Source organism: Ziziphus jujuba, chromosome 9, assembly GCF_031755915.1.
Source record: "Ziziphus jujuba cultivar Dongzao chromosome 9, ASM3175591v1".
NCBI lineage: Eukaryota > Viridiplantae > Streptophyta > Magnoliopsida > Rosales > Rhamnaceae > Ziziphus > Ziziphus jujuba.
In genome coordinates, this window is record NC_083387.1 from 13465651 (window position 1) to 13486729 (window position 21079).

General features: G+C 33.3%; 5 protein-coding genes across 9 annotated transcripts; 2 read left to right on the forward strand and 3 right to left on the reverse strand.

Moving 5' to 3' along the window:
- Positions 1-5715: 5715 nt before the first annotated feature.
- Positions 5716-7761, reverse strand: LOC107404471 (uncharacterized). Its single transcript, XM_048461714.2, has 2 exons — positions 7603-7761; positions 5716-7247 (listed from the first exon to the last, which is right to left on the reverse strand). The coding sequence occupies exon 2, from the start codon at positions 7118-7120 to the stop codon at positions 6044-6046; it is 1077 nt and encodes a 358-aa protein (XP_048317671.2). The 5' UTR covers positions 7121-7247; positions 7603-7761; the 3' UTR covers positions 5716-6043.
- A 3121-nt stretch (positions 7762-10882) lies between these two features.
- On the reverse strand, positions 10883-13362 carry LOC107404467 (probable polyamine transporter At3g19553). 4 transcript variants are annotated; one of them, XM_060820503.1, is made up of 3 exons: positions 13228-13362; positions 11837-12710; positions 10883-11582 (listed from the first exon to the last, which is right to left on the reverse strand). In XM_060820503.1, the coding sequence occupies exons 1-3, from the start codon at positions 13250-13252 to the stop codon at positions 11048-11050; spliced, it is 1434 nt and encodes a 477-aa protein (XP_060676486.1). In that variant the 5' UTR covers positions 13253-13362; the 3' UTR covers positions 10883-11047. The 4 variants fall into 4 exon arrangements, with proteins under 4 accessions (XP_060676486.1, XP_015866904.3, XP_015866903.3 ...); XM_016011418.4 differs by lacking the exon at positions 13228-13362 and having other exon boundaries at positions 11837-12256; positions 12557-13213; XM_016011417.4 differs by lacking the exon at positions 13228-13362 and having other exon boundaries at positions 11837-12044; positions 12126-13213.
- Positions 13329-16621, forward strand: LOC107404468 (FAD-linked sulfhydryl oxidase ERV1). Its single transcript, XM_016011419.4, has 6 exons — positions 13329-13535; positions 14562-14636; positions 15049-15096; positions 15714-15778; positions 16228-16305; positions 16402-16621. Exons 1-6 carry the CDS (start codon positions 13329-13331, stop codon positions 16532-16534), a joined length of 606 nt encoding a protein of 201 aa, XP_015866905.3. The 3' UTR covers positions 16535-16621.
- Positions 16622-16640: 19 nt separating this feature from the next.
- LOC107404469 (uncharacterized) lies at positions 16641-17679 on the reverse strand. Of its 2 annotated transcripts, none has more exons than XM_025068657.3 (4): positions 17519-17679; positions 17251-17414; positions 17024-17149; positions 16641-16917 (listed from the first exon to the last, which is right to left on the reverse strand). In XM_025068657.3, the coding sequence occupies exons 1-4, from the start codon at positions 17561-17563 to the stop codon at positions 16788-16790; spliced, it is 465 nt and encodes a 154-aa protein (XP_024924425.3). In that variant the 5' UTR covers positions 17564-17679; the 3' UTR covers positions 16641-16787. The 2 variants fall into 2 exon arrangements, with proteins under 2 accessions (XP_024924425.3, XP_060676487.1); XM_060820504.1 differs by having other exon boundaries at positions 17503-17661.
- A 664-nt stretch (positions 17680-18343) lies between these two features.
- On the forward strand, positions 18344-19218 carry LOC107404465 (small ribosomal subunit protein uS14z/uS14y/uS14x). Its single transcript, XM_016011413.4, has 3 exons — positions 18344-18504; positions 18849-18948; positions 19060-19218. Exons 1-3 carry the CDS (start codon positions 18443-18445, stop codon positions 19066-19068), a joined length of 171 nt encoding a protein of 56 aa, XP_015866899.1. The 5' UTR covers positions 18344-18442; the 3' UTR covers positions 19069-19218.
- Positions 19219-21079: the final 1861 nt, after the last annotated feature.

Here is a 21079-nt window from a genome sequence, read left to right on the forward strand (position 1 = left end):
CACTCCATGAGCTGAAAGAGAGGTATAAAAGGTATCGTAGGTATCAAAGTGGATATGCATAAGGTTTATGACAGGGTAGATTGTGCGGTGCTTACCTGAATCTTCATGCTTTTCGAATTTTCCAATAGAAGTGTCAAATTAATTCTCAATTGCATATCCTCTGTCTCTTTAAATCTTTTATTGAATGGAAGTGTGTTTGGACAAATTCCTACGGAGCGAGGTCTTCGACAAAGAGACCCGCTGTCTCCCACTTTATTCATCCTCATTACAGAACCGTTATCCAAAATGTTTCACAAGGGAGAGAGGGAGAATTTTTTTAATGGTGTTAAGCTTAGAAGAACCTCCCCTGCAATCTTTCATCTATTCTTTGCGGATGAAGTACTGATTTTTTGCAGGGTAAACGCTAGGGAGGTTAACAACATCCTTAGATGCCTCAAATCCTACTGCAAGTGGACAGGACAAGCTTTTAATTTAGAAAAGTCAGGTTGTTGGTTTTCTTGAAATGTGCAGGGTAGAACTAAAGCTTTGATTAAAAGTCTTTTGGGAATGAAAGAGCTAGACAAAAAGGTGAGATACCTTGGAACCCCTCTGTTTATTGAATGAAATAAGTTGGCAGGGTTTGAAGAGCTGCAAAGGAAGATAGAAGCCAAAATCTAAGGTTGGAAAGCTAAGTTGTTATCTCAATAAGGACGAGCCACCCTCGTTAAACATGTTGTTTCCTCAATGCCCGATTTACTCTATGTCTACATTTCTTCTTCTGAAAACTTGGTGTGAAAATCTCGAGAAAGTAGCTAGAGCTTTCCTCTAAAGAAATGATTCGAAAGGGGCAAGGGGATTTACACCAATGGCTTGGAGTAAAGTTTGTCAGCCAAAATCTGCATGAGGGCTTGGTCTTAAAAGGATGTGGTCGTTTAACAAAGCTTTAATTGCTAAACTTGGGTGGAATCTAAGCTTGGAAGAGAATAAGATCTAAGTAAGAGCTATTAAAGCAAAGTATTTCCCTTGTACCACCTTCATGAAGTGCAAGAAGAAAAGAGGCTGTTCATGGCTTTGGACTGGTGTGTTAAAAATCAGACCTCTCTTAGCAAAAGGAATGTGTTTTAAGGTGGGAAAATGGGATTCTGTTAACTTGTGGGAAGACCCCTAGATCCCAAATAAGCAGGTTTTCCTTCCCAAGCCATGACACCCCCACACTCTCAACACTATGGGCATGGTCAGTTTGTTAAAGCTTAGTAATGGCCAATGGAACGATATTTATCTTGCAGAACTTTTTGATCAAACTTCGATGCTGAATATTAAAAGAATTTTTTGGGCAAAAAACAATCAAGAAGTTAAGATCATTTGGTTGGGTACAAAGACAGGATCGTTCAGTGACAAGTCTGCCAATAAAGTGGAAGAAGGAATTTCAAATGGAAATGATAGATGGTGGAAGTTTGTGTGGAAAAGCCAAATCCATGAGACGTCTAAATTCTTCCTTTGGAAACTTTCAAACCGTGGACTGCCAGTGTTGTACAACCTAATGGCTAGGAGAGTGAAAGTTGATTGTCCTTCATGTTTGCATGGTTGCGAAGCTTTTGAGAATGAAGAACATGTTTTTTTTTTCTTTATGAGGTTGCTAAAAGGCTATAGTTTGCTAGTCCCTGGAACATAAGATGGGAAACTACAAGGTGTAGCGAACTCTCCTCTTTTCTCAAATGTCTCATGGAATCGGAAGGAGAACTCCCTGTTCACAAAGAAGACCAGGAAACTTTCATTATGTTTAGTGTGATTATTTTGGAACACCTTTGGTGGTTCCAAAATAGGTTGGCGCATAGGGAAGAAGCCGGAAATCTTGAATCCTCAATGCAGACAATTTGGAAAAGGTTCAATGAATTTAAATCTTCCAGACATCATGACTGCGATCACAGGCCCATGCTTCTCAATAGGGAGTATCAACAGTCGTGGAGTAGACCTCCCCCAAGTTTTATTAAAATAAACACTGATGCTGCTATGCATAAAAGCGGAAGCTGTTTAGCATTAGTGGCTTGTAACGACAGAGGAAACTTGCTGACTATTCAGTCTTTCAAGTTGGAAAACAATATCACAAAAGGGACGAAGGTAGAGGCTATCCTGATGGCCATGCAGGCAACAGTTAAGGTTGGATGGAATAATATTTTGATTGAGTCTGATGCTCTGTCTGCTATTGAATGTCTAACAAGCCGTCACACAAAGTCTCTCCATTGGATAGCAGAGCAGTAAATGACATTCTTTTTTTTTTTTTTACCCTCTTTTGATAATGTATCTTTTAACTGGATCTTTAGAGTAGCAAATAGAGCTACCCACTTTGTAGGTCAGTGGGCTAAATAGTGCAGTTTTTTTTTGTGAGGTGGATATTAGTTTTCTACCTCCTTTTGTAATGAATTTGATTTAGGAAAGCAAAGATTGAAGTAGCTTCCTGGATCTGAGGGTTTTCCTCCCATTTTCTTTTGGTTTCAAATAGAATCCATGTTTCAGCCAAAAAAAAAAAAGAAAGAAAAGAAATAATAACAACTTTATTTTATCATTTGGTGAACAAAATTGGTATTCATGACATTAAAATAAGTTGGTCTCCATAACAGTATTGTATGTTGCAGGTTTTGTTAATTTTCTACATTTGAAACTTGTTTGATTGATTGTTTGACCTTGTTCTTCAATTCACCACTAACTTTTATTCTAGAAAAACCTCTTCAATTTTGAACTTTGAGCTTGAGGCATATGCTTTGTGATGTTTCTCTATCTTCATTCTCTTCTCTTTTCTTTTGAAATTAAAAGAATATATATATATATATATATATAATGAATTCCATTAAATTAACCAATAAGATTTGAGTTCTACAAAAATGGAAATTAGTTAATAAACCTTTTTACTCGTTGTTATGGCCACAAAACTAGTGCATAAAAGGTAGATTCAAATATCATTAAAATGAGAAAATCTTTAGTGGTATGGGCATACCATCTCCCTTATTCACATGTGGATGGTTTCCACATGCATCTACTCACATTTATTGATGAAAGTTATCTATTGGAATCTATACGTGAATAAGATATACGTACCGTCCGTCCCATCAAAGATTATTTCCATAAAACAAAGCTAGTTTTTTTTTTTTATTTTTTTTATTTTTTATTTTTTTTTAAATTAGTTTTAGACTAGAAGGTTACAAGTTTTGATAGTTGTAGTTTCTTTTTCTTTTTTAAATTTTAATTTTAATTTTTAAAATCATAAAGAATTTTTGTTTTTCAAACAATAATTTATGGACTTTATCCATTAAAATGTCTCTTCATGAACCAAAACATCATGTTCCTAACTCTTTTAATATGAAGATTGGATTTTATGTATAAATTAGACGTGTAAAACAAATCCAACAGTGGGGGCGCTTCTTATTTATTATTTATTTATTTTCAATCTTTAGTGGGTTTATAGTTTTCACATATGTAAATTTTAGTGGCTTAAAATGATACAAACCCTAAACTTTAAAATTAATCCTCATTTGGTCATGCATAACAAAAAATATCTTTTCAGTTTAAAAAGGGTAAATTGTTAAGTAATGTTGTTTAAAAAACCAATATGATTAATTTATGATCAAAACGTACTCAATTTATCTTTTAAGCTTGAAATTTACAGAAAGAAAAAGAAAAAAATATGGTAGGCTTTTAGTTTGATTGTTTGGTAAAGAAAATGGGAGAGAAAATTAATATAAAATAAATATATAGATTTTATTTATTTTTTTGCATTGAAAATTTATAAATGTTAATTTGTCATGTAAATATGTGAAGCTTTTTTTCTGTATATTCCATTTCAATTTTCCTTCTTTAAAGAATTTTTTATTTTTTGGTTTTCTATTGTAAACATAACTAAAATTTACGAATCCCCAACTTTGTGAAAAGAGGAATTGTGCTCACAAGGAAACAAGCAGACATATAATAGAACTAAGCAGATTGGGCAGTTTATTAGAAGGTTTGAAGGCACAGCACGTCAAAAGGCTAGCTTGTTTTAGGGATACAGGTATATTTGAAGATCAATGGATTGTGTTTAATATTATCAGTTTCAGAAAATAACTAAACTTGTTTCTTCTTAATTTTTGACTTCTTCTTGCTTTAATGAATCACTAAAATTATCAAGGTAATTAGAGACCCAGAAAACCAAAATAATAAGTAATTTAGTGGAAAGCTCTTTGTGCTCTTGGAACAAAAATTTCTTTCTTTCTGCTCCTTGAGGCAGACAGGCCTCACATGTTGCATATAGTGTTTGACACAAAAAGCATGCTCTAATCTCTATTAGTGCCTGCACTGCAATTTTGCAGACCCTCTCTTTCACATGGAAAATGAAGAGGAGCCAAGTAACTGCAACATGCAAAAGGCACAGCTGCACTATCTCTTTGGTATGACAAAAAGGTTTTTGTTTCAATGTGGCCCATGTAGATTATTAGAGGAAAAAAGCTTCAACTACATATGAATTATAATGTATAAATTACAGTGTACAAGCCAACTTTCCCACATGATTGTGCACAAGCCAGCTTAGGAAAAAAAGTTTCAAATATATATGAATATTTTAAACAGTATGGCATGCTTCAACCAATGCCTACATGAAACTCCTCTCTACCAATTTTAGGCCGGTAAACTATAAACCCAAACCTGTTCTAAACCGCTAATAACACTGCATCAGAAAGGATAAATTCCAGGTGACATGCTTGAATTATTTTATCTAACTATATAAGTGCATTTGTACCAGATGAAGTAATAGAATTAGTAAAATAACATTGAAGGCAAGCAACACGCACAAACTTGTAATATCACCTGTAAAAGATTATAGCTTTCCGGCAATCACCATGAGATGCATCATCATCATCATGAAGAAATGAAGCAGGCCCTCGACCAAAGATGCATTTTTGAATTATTTGAGCCAAAAATATTTACTGTGACATGTCAAGCTATTAAATCAGTTTAGGACTGCACATACAGTTATGGCAGCTGAAGTGAAAATTATAGTGTTTCAGATACTTAAGTGAAGAGATTTGTTAACTTGGCGGAAAAACAAAGAAAGGAAGTGGGGATTGTTTCAATGCAGTTTAGGGGTGAATCAGTTCGATCATTAAAAAAATAATAATAATTAAAAAAAAAAAAGGAGAAATAATTATAGTTTGCAATTTCAGAAGAAAGGACCATTAGAGATTGTATGCAGCATTATGGACATTCAGCAAGAACCATCAAGCCAACAGGGATTATAAATTACCGAATAACTACACGTTTCTTCAGAAATTTTCCAGTGAGCATAAGTGTCCCAATGGAGGATCATTTAGACCATTGGACAAGTTCCAAGGACCTCACATCATGCAGCACAAGATATTGACAGAGCTTTTCTTGAGCTTTCACAGTTAAGCTGGAATATTTGGATCCTCAGAGTTATAATGGTAAGTTTACGTCAAACCCAAAAGCTTAAGCTATATCAGGATGTTAACCCTGCTATGCATATCAAGCCAACAAACACTTGACAAGTGAAATAAAATTTCCAGTTAATTTATTTCTACGAGAAAAGTTGATTCACAATAAAGTTCTAAACCTTCATATATGTCAACAAGAAAAGTCGATACACAATAAAGTTCTAAAAATTTTGTAGTAACTGACCACTAAGAATTATAAGAATGCTTCATTGCATGCATAAATCGGTACACTGTGAAAAAAGAACAAAGGGGGAACAAATTAATTCAAGAATGATGTTAAACTCTTTAAACAGTGAGCTTCTTGATTGCATCATGAAGTTACAAATAGTTGTATACACATGAACCCTCCACAACAAATATGAAGCCTATATCTAGATGCCACCTAATCAATTTGATCTAAAACTTACATGGAATCCACTACTTATTTCCTATGGTAACAATTGTAACACTGTAACAGGCAGAGACCAAAATTCATGTAAGGTTAAGAAACTGGTTCAAAATACTGAATCCATTGACTAATTGTAAATGTATACTCATGTCTCATGATCAACTGCTGAGTTCCTGATCCATGTTCTATAAGAATTCGTTCACTCTTCAGACGAACGCAACATAATCTTCTCAAGCTGTATGGCCCAATCTTCTCCAAGTATGCAGGGATTCAACTCCATTGCAGCATGAAAATCTAACAAGGATGCATAAGTAGATTTTTTGGCTCTTTCCATATATCTTCCAGGTAGCATCCCATTTAAACCAGGATTGCATTGAGCATTTAATTCAATTAAATGCTCATTTCCACATCTTGATGCAGCTAATCGCATACATGGTTCAAGTAATCTCTTCAAATATACATCCAACCCATTATTTAACAGGTTGACACAGTCAACAGATATATTAAAGCCTTCAATCTCCAACTTCCGCTGTAAACGACTTCTTAATGATCTTGTATCAGGTAGTTCACCACAGTTTTGACAGGTCTCTGGGTGGTAATTACCAGATATAGATACATTAGACAAAGCTTTACGAGCTCCGCCTAAATTCATAGATATACCCAGAGGAGCTGTAACTGGGCTTCTACTTTGAACACCAGGACTCCCTGCAATTTGTTCAACCTCTTCCCCATCTTCTACAGATGCAACTTCAACTGGAGGTCTGCTACCAAGAGAAAGTAATTCAGTTGCACTTTGCTGCTCTTGTGCCTTGGAAACCAGTTCCTCGCATGTAACACTCTGGGGTTTTCCGAGTGGACCCAGAGGGCTGGGTCGATCTCGAAATTTACGATCCCGGTTAACAGGAGACCTACCCTTGCGAGGGGATGGAGGAAACACATCCCCATAGAGAGATTGAAGACAATTCCTCTGGTACCCATTTGTGACTTTAACATTAGGGGTATTCCCAAGTTTTTTACTAGCTTTCACTGGTGGAACTTTAGCAACGCACGCATTCTTGACAATTGATCTAATAAGCTGGTTATGAAGAGGGATATTTTCCCTCCCAAGAGTCCGACAGCAAAACTTATTGAATTCACACTTACTGATCTTAAAACTAAACAATCTTTGGAGCTGATCAAAGTATTTCTCAGCTCTTTGATGCCCAATCTTTTGGATAATCAGAGCTTTCAGCTCTAGAGTGTCGATGCGAGAATAACTTTGATTGGGCAACATCATTCAACCCACGAACTCACCAAAACAGAATCCTCATCGAAGCCTTTGATTCTTCAGCAAAACCCAGATGACAAATTACACGATCTTCAATCCAAAACCTAAAAACCTATTTCCAAAAGTGCTTTCCCATCTGTATATTCACCAAAAATTGCATCAGAAAAAAATTCCCCCGACTTTATGAGACCAAATTAACAAAAACCCACATGCAAATGTAGCATAAAACCATAATCCTACGGATTAAAAAAGAAAAATTAAATTAAATTAAACTATTTTTTTTTATTAAGAATTTCACATACAAAGATACTATTTTCGAATAATTCAACAATTTTAAGAGTCAAATTAGTAGAAGAAAAACTTCAAAACAAAATTAACAGATTTCAGCAGCGATTCTTGATTTGACAAAAACCCATTTCAGATTTTGATTAAAAAAAACAAACCCAGAAGTGAATTGAGCGCGAAAAAGAGTTAAGAGTTAGATTACGCACCTATAAGGAGGACGAATTCAAGGCTGAGAATTGGCCCCGAACTTTGAGCGTGTTCTTCTTCTTCTTCTTCCCTTTTTTTTTTTGTTTTTTTTTTTTTTTGTTTTGTTTTTTCCCCCAAATAATTATTTCGGTGATTGAAGGTGTTTGACCATATTTTATGCCATTTTATGTAGTAAAAAACAGAGACTTAACCAAACAGAGATTAAGATGTAAGGGCTTCGTTTACCTTTGGAACCTTCTCATGTCGAAACACACGTGCACTTTTTATGGTTTGTGGCGTGAGATTCTTACGGTCGCGTTTGTTTGCTCTTTTTATAACCGTCCTTCATTTTTTTTTCTTTTTTTTTCACTCTGTTTCTGAAGACACAGAATTATTTCAATCTGCAAAAACTCGAAAAACATTCCAAATTAGTTGATAGACCAACTCAAAAATCAAAATGGTATATATATTTTTTTAATTTCTTTTTGAGTTTGTTGAATATTTTCACATTTTGTGTCTTTTTCTTAGTATAACACATTTATTAAAAAATCTGAGGATTTTTTTTTTTTTTAATAAAAACCATGACTTTTTAACAAAAGTTTGGATAATCAAATATTGGACAAGTACTGGTGTATTCAGATTTTTGTTTCTGGTTTGGGAGGTTGAAGGTTATTCAGATTTGATATTTGTGTAACCCACATTTATAAATACATGGATAAAAAAAATTATATATAATTAATTATAGAGCATGTTTATTTGTGTATATGAGAGTATGAATTTGAATCATAAAAATAAAAAATTTTGAATAATTTATAAATTATATGAATTATTCAAAAAAAATTAATTGTAAAATTTTACCGTCCATATTAATATATCTTTTACATTAAATTGAGATCCACAATGTTTTAATAAAAAAAAAATGAAAATCTGGAATAAGATATTATTAAATAACATATTAATATAAACACCAAAATAAAGTGTTAATGTATTATTAAATAAAATATTAATATAACTGATTATCGATAAATAAAATCCTTAAAAGGTGTATAGGTGAAATTCATTACAAGTGGATAAAATTATAACACCTTTATTATTTCATTTGGAAAACAAATTGCTGTTCATAATATTAAAACAAGTTGGTTTCCATAATATTATTGTATGTGAATCTATGTTGAAGGTTTTGTTAACTTTCTACATTAGGAATGTGTTTGGCTGATAGTTTTACCTTGTTCTTCAATGAAAAACCTGTTCAATTTGAACTTTGAGGCATATGTTTTGTGATGTTTCTCTATCTTTATCCAGTTATATATATATATCAGTAACAAGCTTCATTAAATTGACCAATAAAATTGAAAACCTTGAACTTATTTGGAAACGTTAAGTTCTAGAGACATAGATTGGTTAATAACCCATTTTACTCATTGTTTTTTGCTAAAAGAAAAAAAAATAAAAAAGTCTCCTGTTAGTATTATAGACATTAATCTGTAGTCTTGCACCGTACGACATAAGATTATCTTCTAAGGAACTCTCAAATGCGACATAAAATCATCAAAGGTAATAACAGAATTTATCAAAATTCGAACTTTAACATCATGCAATATAGAATTATCTTTTAAAAAATTTTCAAATACAACATAAAACCATCCAAAATAATAACGGAATTTATCAAGATTCGAATTTTAACTTTCAAATCCACAGATATAAAAATTAAATAATTTTTTTCCACTAAACTACCGGTTATTTTACTCATTGTTGTGGCCATAAAAACTAATGCATTGAATATAAATTTTAAATATCAGTAAAAAGAGGAAATTTTTAGTAGGACGAATGTACTGTGCACCTCATTTTCATGTGAATGGATTTTGAATCTCATCAATAGATGTGAGCAGGATGTATGTAGGTTCCGCTTACATCCATATGGGATGTACGGTATGCCCATCACATTGAAGATTTGAGAGTTGTGATTTTATTTATTTATTTTGTTCATAAGAATTGGTGGTTTTTCTTTTTTTTTTTTTTTGGGTTAAATGATCATAAGAGTACGTTGTTGGTTGCCAAACACCAATTTAGACTTTGCGGCCGACGTTGCAGTCAAGATGGCAATAGCCAATCTTGCGAAATCCTCTGCCCAGGTTTGATCTGGATGTGGGTGGAAACAAAAAAATAATAATAATTTATGGACTTTATCCTTTAAACTGTCTCTTCATGAACCAAAATATCACAATCCTAATTATTTTAGTATGAAAATTCGAATCTAGGTACAGATAAGACGTGTGGAACAAATTGAATAATAGGGGCACTTCTTTTTTCTTTCTTTCTTTCTTTTTTTTTATTAATATTTTTTCCATCTTTAGTGGGTTTTTTACATCGATATGCAATCTTTACAAAAATTGTTTTTCAGATTAAAAATGGTAAATTATTAAGTAATGTTGTTTAAAAAAAACCAAATGATTAACTTAGGATGAAACGTACTCAATTTATCTTTTAAGCTTGAAATTCACAGAACAAATAGAAAAAAAATAATAATAATATGGTAGACTTTCAGCTTTATTGTTTAGTAAAGAAAATAGGAGAGAAAATTAATATAAAATAAAATAATAAGAAAAATATGTAGATTTTTTTTTTTTTTTTTTTTGCATTGAAAATTTCATAAATGTTAGTTTTTTCATGAAAAAATGTGAAATTTTTTTTTTCTGTATATTCAATTTATATTTTCCTTCTTTAATGAATTTTTTATATTTTGGGTTTTTTTTTTTAATTGTTTTTTTTTAATTCTAAACAAAAACTTCATTTTACGAGTCCCCAACTTTGTAAAAAGAGGAATTGTACTCGCAAGGAAACAAGCAGACATAATAGAATTAAGCAGATTGCCCATTATGAGACGCTTTGAAGGCACAGCACACCAATGGATTGTGGTTAATGTTATCAGTTTCAGAACTTAACTAGACTTGTATCTTCTTCATTTTTGTCCTCTTCTTGCTTTTATGAATCACTGAAATTGTTCAACGTAATTAGAGACCCACAAAACCAAAATAATATGTAATTAGTGGGAAAAGCTCTTTGTGCTTTAGGAACAAAAATTTATTTCTTTTTGCTACTTGAAGCAGACAGGCATTACAAGTTGCATACAAGGTTGACACAAAAATAGCATGGTCTAATGTCCATTAGCGCCTGCATTTTGGACCTCTTCTTTCACATGGAAAATGAAGAGCAGCCAGGTAACTGCAACAAGCAAAAGACTCAGCTGCACTATCTCATTGGTATGGCAAAAAAGATTTTATTTCAGGGTGACCCAGGAAATTGAAAACAACTAATAATTAGAGAGAAAAGCTTCAAATATATATGAATTTTTTATGATGTATAAAAATTACAGTCTACAAGCCAAGTTTCCTACATGACTGTGAACCTGTGTGAAAGTGGAATTTTATCTATTGTTATGACGTGAAGGCGGTATGCGAGATCCTTCTAATCTACTTTCAATACTCCTTCCATGATTTGTGATGGTTCTTGTTCTGTCTTAAGAGATGACAACTCCGAGAGAAGGCTAACCGACGCCTCATCCGTGACCCGCGGTTGCAAAGCGACTGAATGGTCTTCCAAGCTGATATTGGGAGGCATAGCAGGTTTTGATGCATCAAATAGTGCCCATTTCCTCTCCTTTGCATGAACTAACAAAGGGTATAAGAGAAACCCCAATATGATAACAGCACCACTTACAAAGAATGTCCTCATGGTAGCCAAAGACATAACAAGAACAAGCAACAATGCAGGAGGAAGGCAAAGCATTGTTGCCCCAAATGTTTGGAATGGAACTTTGTAAGGTCTATCAAGGTCAGGCTTCTTAATTCTCAGTACTACAAAAGCTGCAAACTCAAGCAGCATTCCAATAGCGTATAAGAAATTAAGAAATTCCAAGATTTCTTGAAAACTCATCCATGACAAGAAGATCACTCCAGTTGCAGAACACAAAATGCTGATGGTGGGTGTCCCATGCTTAGACCTGCAACGTTCGTTTATAGATAACAAATATATAAGTGCTTTCAACACCAAAACATTTCGGAATAAACTAAAGGCAAAAGAAGACCAATTTTGAGTACCAACATAGAAATTCTGTTGAATTTACATATCCAAAGCATCAAATTCTAATTGTTTTAATATGTATATGCTATTAAAGGTTATTCTTCCTGGAAGTTTCATTAGAAATTGTAATAGAATTGAACTCTAAGGTAGCTTTAGCCAGACAGAAAAGTTAACCTTGAAGCAAATATAGAAGGAAGCATTCCCATCTCACTCATCCCAAGAAGTTGAAAAGCATCACTGCTCATTTCTGCTTCAAACAATCCCATATTAGACATTGCAGCAGCAGCTTGAATCCACCATTTGAGCCAAAACCCACCAATCAACATCCCAACTTCGGCAAAATACCCATCAGTCCACTCACCAGAACCAGATCTTAAAGCACCTGTTCCAGCAAGAATTGGAATCAAATACGAAGAAACAACCACAACCACAGCACCAAAAAGGGCCTTTGGGAATGTCTTACTGGGATTTTCAACCTCTCCTGCAAGCGTACTCGCTTTATCCCAATAGTTCAGATTCCAAAACATACTATTGAAATATCCTCTCCAATCCACCTTCTTGAAATCCACCACAAGCCACCGCATAGGCCTTATTCTGGGAATTGAAAGAATAACCATTACGACAAACGGGCAGAGTGAGAAAATTGCAAGGGAAACAGCAGAAAACCCAACAATATGTAGGCCTCGATAATTCAAGTAAGTCAAAGAGAAAGTAATTCCTAACAGAGTTGGAATTCTCACAAGCAATCTATTGAAAATGGGTAAGGAATGCTTTAGATAATCAAGGAACAAAACTGGGTATAAAGCATTGTCCATAACCCCACTGAACCATTTCCAAAACCCTTCTTGAAAACCCCAGAAAGGTCCAAATGCAGATGATATCCAAAGCACATACCCACCATTTTCAGGGAAGCAGGTGGCTAGCTCAGCTGTGACCAGAGCTTCAGGGATGCTCCAAATGAAGGGAAAAACCAAGAAACCAAGCAAAGACAGAAGAGGACCACCACCAGCCCTGACGGAATCTTCTACTCCAAATGGACCTCCTGAAACTTCGTAGAATATCAAAGCGATTAAAGGTAAAAGTGTTAGCTTTGGATTTGTTTTTTCGGAAGCAGAGCTTTTCACATCGCTTACCATTCCCTCTTCCTCACCCATCAACGGGCCAGAGGGAAGGGATAGCTCAGAAAGAAACGAGAAATCACTCACAAAACAGTTTGTAACAGATTCAGTACTGAACTGAGTCAAAGTTGAAAAAAGCTCTGAAAGACCAAAAGTGATAACCTTAAGAAGAAGACCCTATTTGCGAACAAAAATAGAAGAAATTTTCAGATCTTGGGCGGCAGAAGTTTATGCATGGAGAAGAAGCTTTGATTATCTTCCATGGGAATTGGGATGGGAAAGAGGAGTCAAAATTTGACTTTGTGCCTATGTTGTTGTATTGCACACGCGCGGTGAACGCACGTGGGAATAGTGTTTTGTAACCGGCTACGAACTACGCTTCTCTATCTAAGATTGCGTTGAGTGCGAAATGCAAGGTACGCAGCAAATGGTAAAAGAATATATTACCGGAGTGCTCTTTTACTTTTCGCATCCAGTAAAAGCCTTTTCCCGCCTTTCTCTCTCTCTGTGTCTCTGTTTCTGATCCAACCCTTTTCAATTCCTCAAAAATGTCGGAGAATCCATTGCAGGCAATCTTCCGTGCTTTCGAGCAAGTATCAGGTTCAATTCAAACCCACCTATCCAACTTCATGGGTCAACCTCTCCATCCTGATCGCATACCCGGAAAACCTCTCTTCTCTGTCTCTTCCTCTTCCAGAGCGAACCCTTCGAATATTGACTCTACGTCTGCCCAGCCCAAAGATATTCTCATCAAGGTACCACTGCTCGTTGCATCTTTTTCCGTACTCAACTCCCACTGTTTTTGAATCTGAATTCCGATTTTTGGACATGGGGTTCCATTACTTCAAATGTTCATTTATTCTCCGTGTTTGTCTCTTAACGCTGCGGAGTCCGTGTAGTTCATCAACTGTTTGGTATAAGTCCTGAACGAGAGTCAAAAAGGAGTTTGGCATGCGTTACCGCACGCTGGTGTTTATTTAATTTTCATGAAGCCAATTCCTTTTGTTTTTATCCATTATTTGATTGATACTCTATGTCTAGATATCGTGTGCTATAATATTCTTCTGTTTCTCCGCTAAAATGGGCTCTTATCCATAACATTGACAAACCTTTACTTTAGAACTTTTCAATTAGAGGTATTTATTGTTATTATCTTTTTCCTGTAGTGCGGAACATGGTGGGGATTTTCTCAAAGAGCGCTATAAAAAGTTAGATTTCTTAACCTTCTCAATCCAATTTAGTACCTAATGGTTGATTTGTCCATCACAGCCGGTGTCTGTTTAGGCTTTTCTTTCTGACTTACTGAATAAATACTGGAATCTGTATTAGGAAGGGTTGCACGTATTTTCGTATACATGGTTGTTGTTCTCCCAGTGCAAAAATAGTGTGATGCACCCTATTATGGCTTTTGTCATCGAGGGAAGATTCATCTACGTTATTTGGAATATATCCTCCATGTTAGTATATTTGGCAAGTTAAACTGGGGTGTTGTTTGTCAGGACTGTACAGTGGAAATAAATTACTTTGAGTCTCCTTCTCTTTCTCTGTTCTATGCTTCCTGCAATTTATGAAAAGAAAAAGATGGCCTTTTTTGGAAGTTAATTATCTGAAAGTTAAAAGTGTCTTGTAATTCAGTGAGAAAAATCCTCCATCCACCACTAGCATACAACACGTGTGGTAATCTTAAGTCCTATTTTGACTGTAATTGTGAATTCGGTTTTTTCTTAGCTGGCCATGAAATTACATGACTGATAAAATCTTAATCACTTTCTTTTCTTCAGGGAAAATCTGCACCTGTTACCAAAGAAGATCTAGGAAGAGCTACATGGACATTTCTTCACACTCTTGCTGCTCAGGTTTTTAATTCGCTCTGCTTTTCTGATTTTTATTTCATTTTGTTTGTTAATGAATTCTTGGAAGCCTGGTTGCAAACTCTATTTCACTTTTGCTTGGTCTTTCTTCCATATTTCTTTTGGGGTTCATAATACATATCTGAAGGAGTTACCTTTTTCATGAATTACAGAACCTGAAATGTATATGTTATCTATCACGTTTTTTTTGTTCTTTTCGCATGCAAATATTTCAATAATCTTAATGAAATAGAATAGATGGTATAAGGGAATTAATGAAAATGTGGAAGCTAAAAATGTAGCTCCACCTCCTTAGAACACCAAACTAGATTTTATTATTGAATATGGAATATATCTTGCGTTTCTACTACCTTCATTCTTTTTTTGTATTATTATTATTTTTTTCCTATGAATTCAGTATCCAGATAACCCAACAAGGCAGCAGAAGAGGGATGTAAAGGAATTGGTAAGATATACTTTCTCTGTGTTTATACCAATATCCAGGCTTTAGATGGGCAACACATTTGAACAAAGGGCTATCTGTGGTATTATTCATGTTACATATGCAGTTGGTATTGGAAAGACATTGTCAGTGATAATGATAATCGATCTATGCTGAATAAAAAACAAGTATGTTTAATGTTACTACTTCAGGAATCCGAGCTTTGTTGTTTCCAATATATATGCACAGTTCACTGGTTACAATTGAGTTGAAGAAAATCAGTATTACACTCATTTCACCATTCTGGCATTACTTGCCGGTGCTGTTAGCTTCATCTTTTATGCATGAGTGTTAAATTGCAAGGAAAGTTGATATGCAAGTGCCTTTATCCCTATCAGTAAAAGCAAGTATGGATGAATAATTTCTTTTCCTCTGTTTTAAAAAGAAACTTTTACACCTTTGGGTATAATTGAAGTATCATGGTAAAGCGGAAGTGTCTGATTACATATCTTTGTCACTTGAGAGTTTCATCCTTGTTTCTTTAGTTAGAGTTTCTGAATCTATAATTCTCACTTAAGTTGAGGCAACATATTGTCCTTGTTAGCTGAAGATCAATCATCAGAATTGCATTTTACATGCAGATGTCAATATTATCACGGATGTATCCCTGTAAGGAATGTGCAGATCACTTTCAAGAAATTTTGAGGTATCCTATTTCTTCTTCAACCAATTCTTTCAGTTGGTGACTGTATTGATTAAGAAATGTTTGTCTAGTCTCAATACTTTATTTAAGCGTATATCCTGCTTTCTAGGTTGAGTTATATATGATCAGTTATCCATCTCTTATGTGTGGTACACCATGATACTTCCGGTGGCGGTACTCTACTTTGTGACACTAGTATTGATTGTCACCTTTTTAATTGTCACTTGTATTTAAATGTATATCCTGCTTTAATTTTCCTGAAGCTCAAGATGATCACAGTTTTGTTTTATTGTTATTAACATAATTAGAAAAAACAATTTCAGATCATTCTTTTAGTACCAGGATTTGATGAAGAAAAGTCATCTTAAGTTTCCTTATTGTATCATTTTTTTTTTTTTTTCACAATCAAAATTGTTCGAGTTGAATAATTGAAATTTGGGGATTTCGTACAGAGCAAACCCTGTTCAGGCTGGAAGTCATACGGACTTCTCTCAATGGCTATGTCATGTTCATAATGTGGTTAACAGAAGGTAATATATGTATATATATATATTTCTCAAAACTTAAATTGCTCATCTATTTGATTTACATTAAGTGCTTAATAATATAAATGTTAAACAATACAGCCTTGGCAAACCTATATTCCCCTGTGAGAGAGTTGATGCAAGATGGGGTAAGCTGGATTGTGAACAACGTGAATGCGATGTACTTGGAACTACTACTACCACTAGTCTTAATTTTCTGGGCCAAAGACGTTAATTTGTCTTTGGTAACCATGTAATTTCCTATATATATCCTACACTCTAAAATCAAACTGTTTGAATTCTTAATGTTTCTTGTCTTCTATATTCTGAATTGTAATCAATTTCATATAGCAATTCAAATTAAAATCTTTCACTAAAATTGTTCTTAAAAAGAACATACGCATAGAAAATGAAAGAAAATTGAAACATGTAAAAGCATTACAGGAAAGACTGATGAAGTTGAAGACCACCCTCTTGATGGATGGATGTTAAGCTGATCGGAACGGTGGGGATTCGCCGAATTTCAGTAAGTAAGCGGTTTCGTAGACCGGCCGGAGTTGCGGTATCAGTTGGGCGTCTAAGTAGGCATCGCAACAGAAACACCAAACAGACAGATCACTGCTTTCCAGTTTCCACAATGGATTAAACAATCAGAATTATGCCAAATTTATTTTTAAAAAAATTAAAAAAAAAAATCTAAAATAAAAAAACAGAAGCAGCATACCTGTAGCTGAGGGCTAGAGAATGATTTGCTTGGTGAAAATGGTGAAGCATGTGTTTATTCACGAAACGGCTGCATAGAACTTCCTTGCAGCATAAACAAAGCCAGTTCTCATCTGGATGCTCGCACCTTTTATTTTTTATCAAAGAAAATTTCAGAAATTTTCTCGGAAAATTGCAAAACATGAGAGAAAAGTCTTTTTTTTGGGTTAAAAGTGAAAGAGGAACAACCTGTTGCAGTGAGCATTTGGGGCGGGAATGTGAACGAGATCGGAAGATAGAGAAGCCAAGTGATCGCAGTGAGTCCGGGCTTCTACCCAACCCGATTCGGCTCCGTATAACTCTAACCATTCGTCTTCTTGTTGTTCTCGTTCTGTTTCGTCGTGTTGATCGGTCTGAAAACACAAGGATTCACAAAAAAAAACTTTTATTAGAAAAAATTTTGCTGAGCAAAAATCGATACGAAGAGAAACAGAAATATGCTTTTTTTCTATTCCACCGGAGGAGCTGAGGAAGAAGAAGATGAAGCCGCTTTGTTCGCCATTGAATTTCACCCGATTTTCGTTGGTGATAGATTTCTGATTTAGTAAAACACTTTTTGCTTTTTTTTTTTTTTTTTTTTTTCATTACACCTCTGTGGAAAATATGATCATAAAAAAATGTTTTTTTTAATCTCCTTTTATTTATAAAAAGAAAACTCCAATAAATTGAATTAATAAAGAATATCTCAAGCGTAGTTGATATGCACCCATTAATTTTTATTTTATTTTTTTATTTTTTTATTTTTTTTGTGTTACGCGCATAATGTTATATTTTTGTAATATTTGTACATGATTCTTTTAAACAAATTTTACTACTTTCTTCGTCAATGTTCTATAGCCAATTTTCTTAATTTTCTTAGGTTTTGTAATTCTATGATATTTTACATTAAATATTGTTATAAAATCCAGAATTCAAAACTATAAATAATCTCTGATTTAAACAGAACAAAACAAAACAAAACAAAAAAATTACTTTCAGCTGATTTACATATTCTATCTAACCTAAATATTAACTGAGCCAAAAAAAAAAAGGTGGTATTAAGTAATAAAGTTTGCGATTCAGAAATTTTCGGTTAGAAAGGTGCAAACGTTTCTGTTTTTCAAAACAATGAAAATTATAAAAAACAAAAATAAACCAAAAAAAAAAAATAATAATAATAATAATAAAAGGAGCAGAAAAGGAATATTAGAATTGGGCCTGGGTCTCTTAATGAATACTAAAGTGAAATACAGGTTTTACCCACGGACCCAACCACGGATGCGCAATTTATCAAATTAGGGTTTTGAGTCTCCTATAAATAAGGGCTTTTTTCCATTTTTGCATCTTTCTCCTGAATCCTTTGCTACTGGCCGTCTGTATTTCACTGAGCACCGAACAAACAATGGGGCACTCCAATGTGTGGAATTCTCACCCAAAGAACTACGGTCCCGGTTCACGCACCTGGTAAATATTTTAAGTATTATTATTATTTTTTTTTTGTTTTGGTTAGTTTCCGTTTGGTTAGATTAGCTAGAAAATCGGCAACGAAACGACCAAATTCTTTCATGCTGTTTGGTTAGTCGATCTTTGAAACATATGTGGTTTTGATTTTGGATCGTTGGAAATAATTACATGTTAATATTATCTAATTATGTTACTTTTTTTAATTGAGGCTTCAAATAAGTTAATAAATATGCTTTCTTTTTTCTTTTCTTTTTTTTTTAATTTAATCTTCATTTTTGCTAGTACTAGAAGTTCTTATACTAATTTTTTGTTTTTTTTTTTTGGTGGGGTTTTAATTTTGATAGTCGCGTCTGCGGGAACCCTCATGGAATAATCCGGAAATACGGGCTCATGTGTTGCAGACAGTGTTTCCGTAGCAACGCCAAGGAAATTGGCTTCATTAAGGTTAAAGCCATTTTTCGTTTTTCTTTTCTTTTTTTTTTCCTTATGATTTTGGCTAATTTCATTGCTGGTGTTTTTTCTTGTTCTCTGATTTTTTTATTTTTTTAATTGCAGTACCGCTAAAATGGATTCTCACACAATCTTATATTGGTCGAAGAATGATCAGATTAGTTTTTTGTTATTCAACTCAATTCATTCTCTTTTAGATGAAGTTGTGTATTATTGAACTTGAATTTTCTGTTTGATTCAATGGAACTTCCTTTTTGAAGATAATTTGTTTCCTTTTTGATTACTTTAATACTTTTGGGTCATTTATTTTATTATGGTAGCGAATGGAAAATTTGTTTGATACCTGAGGCAAAATTGGTTGAGAAATATACTTTTTGATTAATTAATGGGTTATATGGTATTTCAATTATGAGGGAAAGTGTAATTCAATAGCCATGGTGTGAATTTGAAAATTTTTTTAGTGTACTGATTTAAATTATCCGTGAATGTGACATAATTTTACGAAATATCATGGAAGAAATACATCTTTGTAATTTATTATTATTATTATTATTTTAAGAAGAATATTTTTATAATTTCTGATGGTGAAAATTACATGCGATTCTTTTGGATTTCTCTTGTTGATTCTTGACGTCTAGTTTGTTCATCTATTTTTTCAGGAAAAAAAATTAAATTTTATTAATCCTCTTAATCGCACCAGTAGTTTTAATTGAAAATGCATCAAGACTTAGCTCTGAAATCCGAATTTGAAAAGTAAAAAGAATATATAGTGAAGAGACTGGAACTAAACCGTCAAAAAATAATTGAATTATGGATGGTATGTAATCATAATCTAACTAATTTCAGATTTGTTAATTAAACTTGAGAAGGATATATGGACTTGTCCTGAAAACTTGGTATCAAAAAGTTGTGACTTTTTCTAATCCCTTTTTTGTTTTTTGTTTTTTTTTTTTTTAATGAAAATGAAAATGTGGAATTTGATGTCCCCCATATGCATCAAATCACCTTTATTATCTAGGTAATGAAGTTCAAATCCAAAATTTCCACTTTTAAGCTACAATTGAACATATTCTCAACTTGTGAAATGAGCTCTTCATAATGTTTAAATTCATTTAAATATATACACCAATCTTCCAATTGTACCACTATTTCATCACCTTAAAAAAAAAATCATTAGGTAAGAAATTACCCAAAAAATAAAATAAAAGACCACAATAAACGATTCATAAATATATATACATATGGATAAATAAAAGCTTACTCCCATTCGATTTCACCATGTTCATCAAATCACCTTCATCTTCTACATAATAAAGTTCAAATCTAAAATTTCTACTACTTAAACTATTATTGAACTTAAACATCTTATCAATCTGCGAAAACACTAGCCTTCAACGACACCATCATGTTTTAACACCTAAAGAAAAAATCATGAAGTACTCAAGTGACAGAACGCTATAATCCACATGTGTACGGGGGGCAGCTACACTAGCAAAAAATATATATATATATATATATATATTTATTGAACAGCAAAATATTCTCTAAAAAGACAATATTTGAATACATGTGATAAAGGATGATAAAAAATTTCAAATATAAGAATTATTAAAATCAAATAGAAAAATACACTGAATACATTGTACCTGCGAAATCAATAAATTACGACTTCAAGTTCAAAAATACAATCAATTCAATTAAATAAGGTACTTGGTTAAATTTAAAAATATATTATTTTCACATTTTGTGACAGAGAGTATTATGGTAGTTGAAGGATAATATATCCATTTAAATTTATAATAATTCTATTATGACACCAGAATAACACGTCATTTTATTTAAACTTTTTATTAGGATAGAGCTGCATAGTCTTCTTAAAACCACAAAATAAGCTGAATGGAACAATTATAAATTCAAAACTAGAATCTACTACTAAGAAGAGAAATATCTCCTAAACTACAAAACAAAAATCCCTGCATATAAAAATAAATAGAAGTAAAAAAGCATAATATTAAACACCACAATAAACCATTCATAAATTATATATATATATATAGGTATAGATAAAATATTTATTCCCATTTACATCATTCCCCTTCATTGTCTAGGTGACAAAAGTTCAAAT